This window comes from Bos grunniens, chromosome 13, assembly GCF_055505025.1.
Source record: "Bos grunniens cultivar Pamir isolate PY7600 chromosome 13, Bosgru_T2T1.0, whole genome shotgun sequence".
NCBI lineage: Eukaryota > Metazoa > Chordata > Mammalia > Artiodactyla > Bovidae > Bos > Bos grunniens.
In genome coordinates, this window is record NC_141177.1 from 17,765,120 (window position 1) to 17,777,792 (window position 12,673).

Sequence of the window (12,673 nt, forward strand, 5' to 3'; positions counted from 1 at the left end):
CATTTTAAAAGGCCTGAGAAGAGAGAATAAAGCATTCTGGGATACTAAAAAGTAAAAAAAAGACTGGTTAAACAGGAATGCTAAGTGCCAATGTAAGAACCACCTGAGACAAAGATAATTGAAAGTTATTGAAAGGTTTTGAGAGATGGATGGGATCAGAACTTTATTTTCTTTTTTTTAAATTTATTTCTAATTGGAGGACAATTGCTTTACAATATTGTGTTGGTTTCTCCCATATATCAACATGAATCAGCCATGTATACCATATATGCATAGGTATACATATGTCCCCTCCTTTTTGAAGAACTTTATTTTCAAAAGATCACTCCAGTTGCTGTTTGGAGAACAGTTAGAAGCAAGTAGGTGTGGATTTTAGAGACCAGTTGGTCTCTTAACAGTCTGCAGTGGTCAGGTGCGGAGTGACTGCCTGGGCTGGGAGTTAGCAGTGGATGAGTAGGGGGCATCTTTCATAGTGTCTGGAACACAGCAGGCATGTCACCTCCATGTTAAAAGCCTCACTGCTACTTACTGACTGAGAAAAAGTCATTTAACCTCTTATTTGTAAGATTGGGAGAATGATCCCACTTGCTGCAACTAAGAGCCTAAAAAATTTAAAAAAGAACAGTGGATGGAGGATAATGAGCAGTTAATTAAATAGGAAAATTCTCAGTTAAATTTGGCATACCAAACAGATTTCAACTAGATTGTTGGATATACAGGTAGAAAACGATAGGAAAACCTAGACTAGGAATAAAATTTGGAAGTTACCAATACCTAGTTATTAAAGCCTTAAGAATAAGATAATATCCAGAGGAGAGCATGAAGGGAAACTGGACAGCCCCAAGGAAGCTTTTAAAAATCAGAGGAGTGGTGTTAATTGCCTCTCTTTCAGAAGCAGAATAATATAGTGGAAAGTGTAGTTTGGAGTGAATCTTCATCCTTATCCGCAATTTCCTTTCTGTGAAATGGGGAGAGAACACCTCTCTCCAAAGGTGATTGTACCTCCCCCCCTCACCATTTTATTTAGTACACTGTATTACATTTTTAAAACATTTATTTGTGGCTGCGTTGGTTCTTCCTTTGCGGCATGTGGGCTCCGGAGCACATGGCCTAAAGTTGTGGCATGCAGTCCACATGGCATCTGGGATCCTAGTTCCCTAATCGGGGATCAGTCCCAAGTCCCCTGCATTGGAAGGTGGATTCTTAACCACTGGACCACCATGGAAGTCCTTGGTGTTTTGGAAGTTTTGTTTATAAGAATTAAGAAGTGTCTTTGTATCTCCAATAACCATACAAAATAGAGCACAGATAAAGAATAAGATCTGAGCATTCTATATGCATACACACCACAACTTGAGATTGCCTCTTTTCTTTTTTTTCATTATAGATGAGGAACTCAGGCATGGAGGGGCTTAATAATCCAACCAAGAACATAAAGATAGGAGTGGAGGGTCATCTAGAACCCATGTAGCATTCAGTAAATGTTAACTAACACAATAATTAGTAAAAGGCTGTGCCCAGGTACTACTAGTTTTTTCTCCCCCCAAGTTTGGTTCAGGAATTGTACTAGGTGAATGTTATAGATAGTTGGAGCCTTAGAGATGTTTGGTAATATTCTTCATTTGCCCTACTTTAGTTAACGAGTATCTTGCTTTTAATCAGTGATATTTAACACTAAAGAAATAATAGGTTATATTATAAACTCTTTCAAGGAAGGGAATATATCGTGTACATTTTGATGGCTTAATGTAATCGTCTGGGAAAATCTCAGGTTGCACTCAGAGGAGATGGTGTGACTGGTGGCTGTAGTAGAGGTGATGTAATGGAGGACTGGGAATTCGGAGCCCTGTTTTGGATTCTAGTTTGGGGTATTGTTTTTGTTTTTGTTTTGAGTATAGTGGATTTACAATGTTGTGTTAGTTTCTGCAGTACAGCACAGTGAATCAGATATATACGTGTGCATGTATATATGTGTATACACAAACACATACTCTTGCTTAGGTTCCTTGCCCATATAGGTCATTACATAATATTGAAGAGTTCCCTGTGCTATATCTGGTTCTTAAGTTACTGGTTCATTCACCAAAAACTTACTAAGCCTGTCCTGATGCCAGGCACAGTGCTCAACGCCATGTGACCGTGGGTACCGCTCTAGGCCCATGTCAAAGGAGGAGGCCTTGCAGTGTAAAGAGTTCTTAGGGGCTCCATAAGGATGTAACTCGGCAGAAGGGGAGAAGCCAGCCAGACACAGCTCTCAACACCCCTCCCTCTGAGCAGTTCTGGTTAAAGGTTCTCCAAGGAGACTCCGAAGCAAGAAAACTACAGTACTTTCCTCTTAACTGAGGGGGAATATGTCCCAGGACCCTAGTGGATGCTTGAAACTGTAGATAGTATGCCTTGTAATTGCGAAGTTTTTTCTTATATTTACTTACCTACAATAAAGTTTAACTTATAAATTAGGCACATTAAGAGATTAACAACAACAATAGTAAAATAGAGCAATTGTAACTATATACTGTAATAAAACTTGGGTAATTGTGGTCTCACTCTCAAGATATTGTATTGTCTTGTACTTACGTTCCTCAGAGATGATGTGAGATGATATAGTGCCTATGTGATGAAGTGAGGCATTGTGACATAGCTTTAGGCTACTATTGACTTTCTGACTGTACATCAGAAGGAGGATCATTGAGACATTACAGTGTCCACGGTTGGATGTCTGAGTAGATGATTTTGGGGATCTACAAAATATAGTTGAAGGTGGTTTTGCTGAAAGCTTTTGGGAAAACATTGTAATTGGAGTTGTCGCTTTAACTCACTGAAGTGTTGCTGCAGCAATTGTAATCCTTTGGTGATCGTGAGTAGTTGCTTTGATGCTTCTTTTCATCTGAGGGTCATATTCCATATATTTGAAATTGTGAAATTTGAAACATTTTGGCAAATTTCAATAGGGTCCACGTTGCTGATTCTGCTTCAGTTGCTTTGCCTTCCTCTTTCTCAGTAGATGGCTCCACAGGTTTGTCCAGTAACTGTGTTGTTAACACTTCTCAGTGCCCTTCAATATGTTCTTCCACTTCCTCATCAAGCGTGTTGGCAGATCCTCTGGCACCAACTTGTCTTGCTATGTGAATGAGTTTCCTAACTTCTCCATCGAACCTCAGTAACCTTTAAAATCATTTACGACTTCGTAAGTTCTTCCAGCAGGCATTAAGAGTGTGGTTTTAATTCACTTACTGCACCTCCGATGAACGTTATTCACTGGCAGTAGTAATGATTTCAAGCACTGCATTGTGTCCAGATTAAAATCTGCATTAATTGCTGACCATATGTTGTCAGATATCAGGCAGGTGTATGTGGCCTTGACCGACTGATGGCTTGTCAAGTGGCTGAAGCATTGAGGTTGTGTTTGGAGATAAAAGTACAACTTTGACATTTTCAAAGCAAACAGATTCAGGATGACCAGGTACATTGTCTATTAATAATAGGATTTTAAATTCCAACCCTTCCTTTTCCAAATATTTTTCATTTCTGGAATGAAGCATTGGTAGAACCATTCCATAAACAAGATAGCTATCACCTAGATTATGTTGTCAGAATACAAGCAGATAATTCTTGGTTTTGTTTTTGAAAACCTGTTGGGTCTTTGCTCTGTATACAACTCCTGCCTTCAACATATGCTCTGTAGCATTGCCAGTAACACCAGAGTTAATTTGCTTTTCCAGGTTTTATGATCTAGTGCTTCCTTTGTACTTTGATGACAGTAGATTTGTTGCAAGTTCTTGTGCCTGACACACAGTGAGGCCAGACAAACTCAAACACAAGTTTGGAGCAGAGAAAGGTTTATCAAAAGGGCCAAGGAAGGAGAATGGGTGGCTCGTGATTAAAAATCTAGAGCTTCCTGGATGGCAATTTGGTTCTGCTGGGACTCTTCTTCCAGAAGAGCCCAGTTTCATCACATGAAGACTTGCTTTGGATGGTATCCTTTCCTTCCTCTTCAATCAAATTCTTCACCTCTGATGGAACTGTGGCAACAGCTTCTGAAGCCAAATCTGGCCTCTGTACCCTGACACCAAATTAATTCTCAGGGACAGGTTTTGGTGAAATAGGAAAGAATAGCTTTATTGCTTTGCCAGGCAAAGGGGATTAATGCCCTCAAAACGGTGTGTCCCAACCTGGAGCAGGTAGTGAGAAATTTCATAGTAATGATTCAAAGAGGACGTGATCAAGTAGCTCATGGATAATCTGATTAGTTGGTGGTGAAGTGGAAGTCAACATCGTCAGCCTGGTTCCAACTGGTCTGGGATTTCTCCCATCTGGTGGGGGTTTCTGCAAAATAGCTCAAAAGATATTGAGACCTGCCCCAAGGCTGCTCTATTGTTTCTCTAGACCGCTCCTTGCTTCTGCATCCCCTCCCTTCTCTAATTGTTACTTAGTCATTGAGTTTTGTCCAACTGTTTGTGACCCCATGGACTGCAGTGTGCCAGGCTTCCCTGTCCATCACCATTCCCGGAGCTTGCTCAAGCTCATGTCCATTGAGTCAGTGATGCCATCCAACCATCTCGTTCTCTGTCGTCCCCTTCTCCTCCTGCCTTCAGTCTTTCCCAGTATCAGGGTCTTTCCCAATGAGTCAGCTCTTTGCATCAGGTAGCCAAAGCATTAGAGCTTCAGCTTCAGCATCAGTCCTTCCAATGAATATTCAGGATTGATTTTCTTTAGGATTGAATGGTTGGATCTTGCAGTCCAAGATGGAGAAATTGGAGAAGAGTTCTCCAACACCACAGTTCAAAAGTATCAATCTTTCAGCACTCAGCCATCTTTATGGTCCAACTCTCACATCGGTACATGACTACTGGAAAAACCATAGTTTTGACTATACGGACCTTTGTCTCTACCTAGCAACAGTTTGAACCTGCCTTTGCAACTCCGAGAAGGTCATGGAATGAATGAGGCCTATTTCTTGTAATCAAGAAATGGGAGGGGGGATTCCCTGGTGGTCCAGTGGTTAGGACTCGGTAGTCTCATGCCAGGTCTGCTGGGTTCATTTCCTGGTCAGGGAACTAAGATCTCTGCATCCCAGCAAGCTGTGAGGTGCACCCAAAGCAACAACAACAAAGAAATGTGGGACAAAGAAAGGCTTTTGTTCCCAGGAACCCCCCACAGGGTCCTGCTTGGTATCATTTGGCAGACACAGTCTCCCCAATAATTTTTCTACTTTTCAGTCCAAACTTGCTGAATCTGTGTAACCATCCCTTAGGTCAGTGTCAGTTGCTCAGTTGTGTCCAGGTCTTTGTGATCCCACAGACTGTAGCCCGCCAGGCTCCTCTCTCCACGGAGTTCACCAGGCAGGAATAGTGGATAGCCATTCCCTTCTCTGGGTGATCTTCCTGACCTAGAGGTCAGACCCAGGTCTCTTGCATTGTAGGCAGATTCTTTACCATCTGAGCCACCAGGGAAGCCCCCAACCATCCCTTACTTTCAGTAAATAGCTTGGTGTCACTCTTCAGGGGATCCCTTGCTGAAGTCTTTGTAATGGCTTGGAACCAAGCAGGAGCCACTGGGGCCCTCCTGCATACCAAAGCCCTTCGACGTCCCATTTCTTGTGTAGAAAGAGGCTTTGGTCTCCTAGGCCTCCTCTTGAGTTCCAAAGAGCAATGCAGAAAGAAAAGAAAAGCAACCAGGAAACAATAGTTCAGTGATAAAAGAGCCCTTGTTCCTCCTTAAGGATATACAGAACCATCTGAGTTGTTATAAAGAAACTAAGACCTACCCCCAACCCCAGCCCTATGCAGTGGAAGATGGTGATTGCATGAGGACAGCAGTATACCCCAGACTGACTGGAACCAGACAGTTGAAACATCACCCTGTTACCTTACCACCAATCAATCAGAAGAAAGTTATGCATCCTGCAGCCCTCACCCCAAAATTTGCCTTTAAAATTCCTTCCCTGAAAGCCATGGGGGAGTTTGGGTCTTTTGAGCCCAGGTTGATTGATCCTTGCTTGGCCCTGTAATCAATCTTTCTCTGCTCCAAAGTCCAACATTTTGGTTTGTTTGGCCTCACTGGCAGTGGGACACATGAACTTCAGTTTAACAATAGATTCAGTGCTTTCTGGGGCAACACGTCAATCAGAATATGTATTTTGTTTGTGTCTTTCATAAATTAAATGCCTTTTCATTTTTAAAAAAGTTTATATTGAAGTATAGTTTATTACTATAAAAGCAAAGCCATCATTTTGCTGACAAAGGTCCGTATAGTCCAAGCTACGGTTTTTCCAGTAGTCACGTACGGATGTGAGAGTTGGACCGTGAAGAAGGCTGAGTGGAATAGTTGATACCTTTGAACTGTGATGCTGGAAAAGACTTTTGAGAGTCCCTTGGACTGCAAGGAGATCCAACCAGTCAACCCTAAGGGAAATCAACCCTGAATATTCATTGGAAGGACTGGTACTGAAGCTGATGCTTCAGTACTCTGGCCACCTGATGTGAAGAGTCGACTCACTGGGAAAGACCCTGATCCTGGGAAAGATTGAAGGCAAAAGAAGAGGGTGGCAGAGAATGAGATGGCTAGATATTATCACTGACTTAATGGACATGAATTTGAGCAAACTCCATAAGGTAGTGAAGGACAGGGAAACCTGGTGTGCTGCAGCCCCTGGGGTCACAAGAGTTGGACAGACTTAGTGACTGAACAACAACGAATAGTTTATTAACAAGGCTGTGATAGTTTTAGGTGTATTTCATTCTTAACTAAGCACCCTTTATGCACTGTGGCCCTAACTTTAGCAGTTTGAAGTGTGACTCAAAAGCTAGTACAATTTTTTTTTCCTGCAATTTTACAGAAAATTCAATTAAAAAAAAATTATTTATTTAGCTGCACCAGGTTTTGGTTGCAACATGTGCAATCTAATTCACCAACCAGGGATCAAACTCAGGACCTTTGCATTGAGAGCTCAGACTCTTAGCCACTGGACCACCAGGGAAGTCCCTCACAGAAAACTCATTCTTACCATAGAGCTTAGCAACCTCAGCATACCTATTTTTTTTCTTACTAATTTGAGAACTTTCACCCTTTATGGCTTCTCTGGCTTCTCCACATCACTAGCAATACCACTTTTGGACTTTGGGGCCATTATCAAGCAAAGTAAGAGTTACTTGAAACAAACACTTCCGTATCCAGACGATCTGATGACAGAGACTAGAAGACTAAGGGCGCAAGCAGCATATACCGCGTGGGTATGCTGGACAAAGGACTAATTCACTTACCCTGGTGGGAGGGAGCAAAACCAGAGATTTCAACACATTACTCAGAACAGTACAGCAAATAAAAACGTATGAATTATTTTCCATTCATTACTTTCAGACTAGAGCTAGCCAAGGGAAGCTAAAACCACAAACAATGAGAGAAAAATCACTGTACGCCGAAGATGGCGCCAACTCAACCATCGTCTCCATAGTTCCCCAGCCGGGCAGGCACAGTGCGCATGAGCTGCCTGGCGTCCTCAGCGCGCCTGCGCGGCCGCACAGCCTTCCCCGCCCAACTCCAGCCGCCGCCGCCGCCGCTGCTGCGCTGACGGCGGTTGCCGGAGCTTCAGGTGAGTGTGAGCGCCTCAGCCTGGTTGACTGGGGGCGCGCCGTGCTGCCTGTGGGGTCGTCGTTCCCTTTGCCTTCTTCCCCGCCTCACCACCCCAGCGCGCCGGGGCTTGGGTGAGCGCTGCCAGCCTCCTCCAGGGGTTCGGGCGCCCTCCGCTCTCGTCGCCTGGGGACCCGGAGCAGCCCGGCCTCTTTCGGCCGCTACTCACCTGGGCGGCGGGGCTCACGGCGAACCCTCTGGCGATGGCGTGCAGGCGGCCGCGGCCGAGCCTCTGGGTGCCCAGCACCTCAGCCTCGGACCCACCGCAGGCGCGACCCCCTTTCCTGCTCTGCAGTCGGCGGAGCTCGGTGGGCCTCGGGGTCGGACGTTCGTCTACCCCGTCTGCCCGGGAGCCGGGTAGGGGGGTGGGGAACCTGGAAGATGCGCCGAGAGCTCGCCTTGCACCCGTGGGGTCCTGGTGCAGTCAAGAGTACCCTCTGGCTGTACCCCGCGGCGACCATGCGAGGGAGCGGCTTCTTAGCCCCGGGTTACAGATGAGGAAACTGAGGCACCGAGCAGTGAGGCTCCCTGCCCAAGGTCACGCGCCGGACCTGAGGCTGGAGTGGCTCTTGAACTCAGGGTCGGGGGCTCTCAGGCTAGTGCGGTTTTGTCCCTTTGGAAAAAAGAGTCTGAAATACACTAGCATCTCCTGAGATTATTCAACGTCATAAAAGTAGGCTGCAAAAACAGCATTTTCTTGTTGATGAAGTACAATTGAGGTGTTAACTGTATTAATGGTAATAGCATTGTTATTAAGAGCTCACGTTCACCCAGCGCTTGCAAGTGTGACAGGGATCTTCGTAAACATTTTAAGATTATCTCAGTACCTCAGCGCTTCACCATCAGATGCGTCCTCTTTGCTTTTCATGCAGCTTTTTTCCTGCAGAGCTGGCCTCTCTGTCACAGGTAAACTGGGAGCCTCCTGGTTTAGGAGCAGGGACGGTGGCTTACTGGCAGAACAGAGGTAAGCCTTGTCTTGGGTCCAGATTTTGCCCCCAGAGGATATTATTAGCCTTCCTTTTCTGGCTGCCAGGAGGTCAAGACTGATAGAGCTGGGCCGGTTGGATTTGGAGGTGAAAGAACAAATCTGGCGAGCACTCCCCTTATCCTGGGGCTTTCTGGCTCTGTTCCAGTGCTGGGCTTGAACCTCTCATTTAAGATGAAGTAAAAAGAGAAAAAGATCCTTGACAAAGTAGTGTTGAATATAAGAAGCCTCGCTGTTTTAAAGTTCCCAAAGGAACAGCTGTAAAAATATGGGAATGTTTCTTCCCCAATAAATAGCTCAAACTGTCTTTTTTCCCCCCAATCCTTAGCAAATTCTCCTGCGTTCTTCAAAGCTCCATTAACTTACCACCTTTTCTGTGAAGCCTTCCTTGCTTGATTTTCCCAATTAGAATTATATACACATACATGTGTGCATGCGCGCTTGTGTGTGTGTGTGTAGGTAGATAGGTAGGGTAGAGGCTTCAGTCTTATTCTTAGGACTATTAGCCTGTTGAGGTCAGGGAGCATCTTTGCAGCCCCAAGTGCTTGGCTCACAGTAGGCCCTGGGAAAGAATCAGTGAATTTCCACAGTTCCTTTGTATTACTCAAAGAGTGATGTTTTCCTGCTGCCCTTCTGTTCCTTCATTCTGCCCTTCAATTTCTTTTCGCTGGCCTTCTTTTTAGATTCAACTTCTGGTCATCACTGACCACTCAGAGGTCTCTAGTCCACCTCTTGTGTCTGAAAATTTGCAGAAAAAGGTCCTAAGTCAAGAAGGCTGTTTATCCCCAAGAGTGGAATTGGTATATGTCGCTTAAGTGTACAGGGCAATTTTTATTTGCATGTTGCCCTAAGGGAGCCTTAGGCTTATAGGTTTTTAGTCTGTCCCTAAATACATGTAGGAGAGGGAACTGGCAACCCACTCCAGTATACTTGCCGGGAGAATCCCATGAACAGAGGAGTCTGGAGGGTTAGAGTTCATGGGGTTGTAAAGAGTTGGACACGACTGAGTGACTAGCACAAATACATGTAAGTTTCAGTTTTACCTTCTTTTGCCTTATGTGGCTGACTGCCCCAGTGTTATCAGAGTAGTCACAATTTTTACTATAAATCTTCATAGTACTTATAACAATAAATATTCAAAGGGCTGTTTGGGAGGCAGTAGATGGTTGCATAGGCTTTCTATATAAATAATTAATTTAAAAGATTTTTTCCCAGGTAATCTGCAAATAGATTGAGCTGTTATGCTTAAAAAATGGTGCTGGGTATGGTGTAAGATTCTCATAGTTCTTGTTTAAAGAGCTTACTAGCTAACTAGGAAATACTATTTTCTAACTATAACTCAAGTCTAAAAAATCGCCACAATAGCAGTATATGCAAAGCAATGTGTATAATGGTATACTCAAACATAACGGAATACGATATTCCAGTGTGGGACATTTCATAAAATTATACATTGCCCAGGGCTGAAAGGAAGCAGCAAGTCATTGAATCCAGCTGTGCTGCTTTTGTAGACGTCTTCCTGAGAAGGGAACTTGTCCAAGGCCAGGGTTACAGAACTGGTGCTTCAGCTTGAATGTAGACTTTTTATCCACTAAAAGTTTATCAGTATTTCAGTGAATTCATCCTTGTATGTGTGCTTAGTCTCTCAGTTGTGTCCACTCTTTGCAACCCCATGGACTGTGGTCCGCCAGGCTCCTCTGTCCATGGGGATTCTCCAGGCAAGAATACTGGAGTGGGTTGCCATGCCCTCCTCCAGAGGATCTTCCCAACCCAGAGACTGAACCCAGGTCTCCCACATTTGCAGATGGATTCTTTACTGTCTGAGCCACCAGGGAAGCCCAGCTCTTAATATTTGTGAAACAGGGGTGAGGAAGGGGTGAAAGAAATACAATTCACATCTTCAGGGAGCTTGTGGTCTGTTGGGAAAGAGTTAAAGAACCCGTCTCTAACGTTGGAGACAGTGCATACCTAACTGTTAAATTATGTGATAGAGGGACTAGGTATGTCAAGAGGGATCAGTATGAGCTTTGACACAGAGAGCACTTTGGGGAGGATCGAGGGCCTTTCTGGGCTCTGACAGATTGGTACGGTCAGAATTAATCAACAGGACAAGGAACGCATTTTGAAGTAGGATGGTAGGTGGCTCACATGGTAAAGAATCTGCCTGCAATGGGAAAGACCTAGATTTGGTCCCTGGGTTGGGAAGATCCCCTGGAGATGGGAATGGCAATCAACTCCAGTGTTCTTGCCTGGAGGATTCCATGGACAGAGGAAGCTGTTGGGCTACAGTCCATGAGATTGCAAAGAGTTGGACACGACTAAGCGCCTAACACTTAAAACCAAAGCACGGTTGCCACTCCTGACAATAAAATATTTAAGAGACAATAAAAAAAAAACCGGCTTGACCAGGGTGACTTGCTTGTGTTCAATGGTTGTCAACCGTTAGTGTGTATAAGAATTACCTGAAGTTTATTAAGACAGATTGTGGGGACCCCACCCCCAGAATTTCTGATTCAGTAGGTTTGAGGTGGGGCCTGAGAATTTGTATTTCTAACAAGTTCCCAGATGCTGCTGATGCTCCTGATTCAGGGACAGCACTTTGAGAACTTGGGCTGGATTAGAAGGTTGAAAAACTAGAGTCAGAAACTGTCAAAGAACTTGTTCCAGAAAAAGTATATCTGTGTGTGTTGTATACCAGCATAAGAAAATTCTGGAAAGATACATTCCAAACTGTAATAGTAGTCATTTCTAGGAGTGGGATTTAGAGGGTTGGAGAATTCACTTTTTACTCCATAGCTTTCAGTACTATTTTTGCATTGTGCACATATTGTTTTCGTGTTTTAAAAAGGAAAGAAAAGTAAGAGTTGTTTTTGAAGATATGTACTAAAATATTTATGGAGTTAAAAAAGAGCTTGCTAAAGTAATCTAGTGTCACACAACAGACATTTTTAGAGTGTCTGCTGTATGCCAGATGCTACTGGTTCTGGAAATACAAAGCCTTTGCTAAAGCTTGCAGTCTGGTGATCGAGATGGGCAGACAGCAGCTCTGCTGAGTATCACGTGAGCTTCCTCAGATGAGGGGCAAGGGTCTAGCTCTGTATGTGGCAGGTAATAGACACTTGGTAAATGGTGAATGAACAAATCCAGGCAAGAAGTGAGGATAGTCAGAAAGACAAGGAAAGGGCAAATGAGAGGTTCTGGGGGAGGGAGGGGAATGACAAGGCTGAATAAAGATGATGAAAGGAAGGGGTGTTCTGAGTACTTTCAAGTCCACAGATTGATAACATTTAGGTTTACTGCTGACCTGGATATCCAGTCATCTATTCTGAAAGAACTTTTTAAACCATTCTACCCCAACCCCACTTTCTGTTTTTTAAGAGACTGCTTGAAAATAGCACAGAGGTACTTAACCTAGACTTAATATGAATATTGACCAGGGCTTTCTTTGGTAAATGAATTTTTTTTTTTCTTTAACCACAGTGCTAATTCTGTTGTATTTATAGTTTACCTACAATTTTGCCATTAATTGTCATCTTATTAATGTGAAAATAACTGAGGTGTATGGGAGACTGTTTTTTTTGTTGTTGGTTTTTTTTCGCTGCGCTGCACAGAATCTCAGCTCCCCAACCAGTGGTTGAACCTGGACCACTGTGGTGAAAGCCCAGATTCCTAACCACTAGGCTGTCAGCAGAACCGAAGGATATTTTAAGTGCCATACAAAATTGGGTATTTTGTCTTTTGATCTTATCTCTTCAGTGAAGAGATGTTACAGTGATGCAGAATTCTGTCATGTTCCCAAAGCGCATCACAGAGTTTGACATATTATCAGTCTGAAATAAATATCCATGGTTGTTGGATATTTCATGGCTCAGTGGGATGTGCTTTGGAAGAAATATGGCTTCACTGCATTCTGAGTTGAATTCTAGGTAACACTACTCAGAAAACTATCAAGCCATGTTATTAAACTTGGTAGAGAACATGATATGGAGCAGGCTTTCTCCCCCACTTTTTGTCTGGAGTTGCTTTTTATATTCCTCAGAGATTTAATATAGAAAAAGA

General features: G+C 43.7%; 1 protein-coding gene across 22 annotated transcripts in view; it reads left to right on the plus strand.

Moving 5' to 3' along the window:
* Positions 1 to 7,545: 7,545 nt before the first annotated feature.
* Positions 7,546 to 12,673, plus strand: part of NDRG3 (NDRG family member 3) — a 63,093-nt gene continuing 57,965 nt past the window's right edge. For 6 of the 22 annotated variants that reach the window (XM_086332000.1, XM_086332003.1, XM_086331983.1 and 3 more), the window contains exon 1: positions 7,546 to 7,703. Coding sequence is in view for 1 of the 22 variants with exons in the window: in XM_086331981.1 (XP_086188107.1) it covers positions 8,496 to 8,593 (98 nt within the window). In the remaining 21 variants the exon portion in view is untranslated. Of the gene's footprint in view, positions 7,704 to 8,495; positions 8,594 to 12,673 lie in introns of those variants that run through there. The other 16 variants (XM_086331999.1, XM_086332002.1, XM_086331982.1 and 13 more) reach the window with 4 other exon arrangements.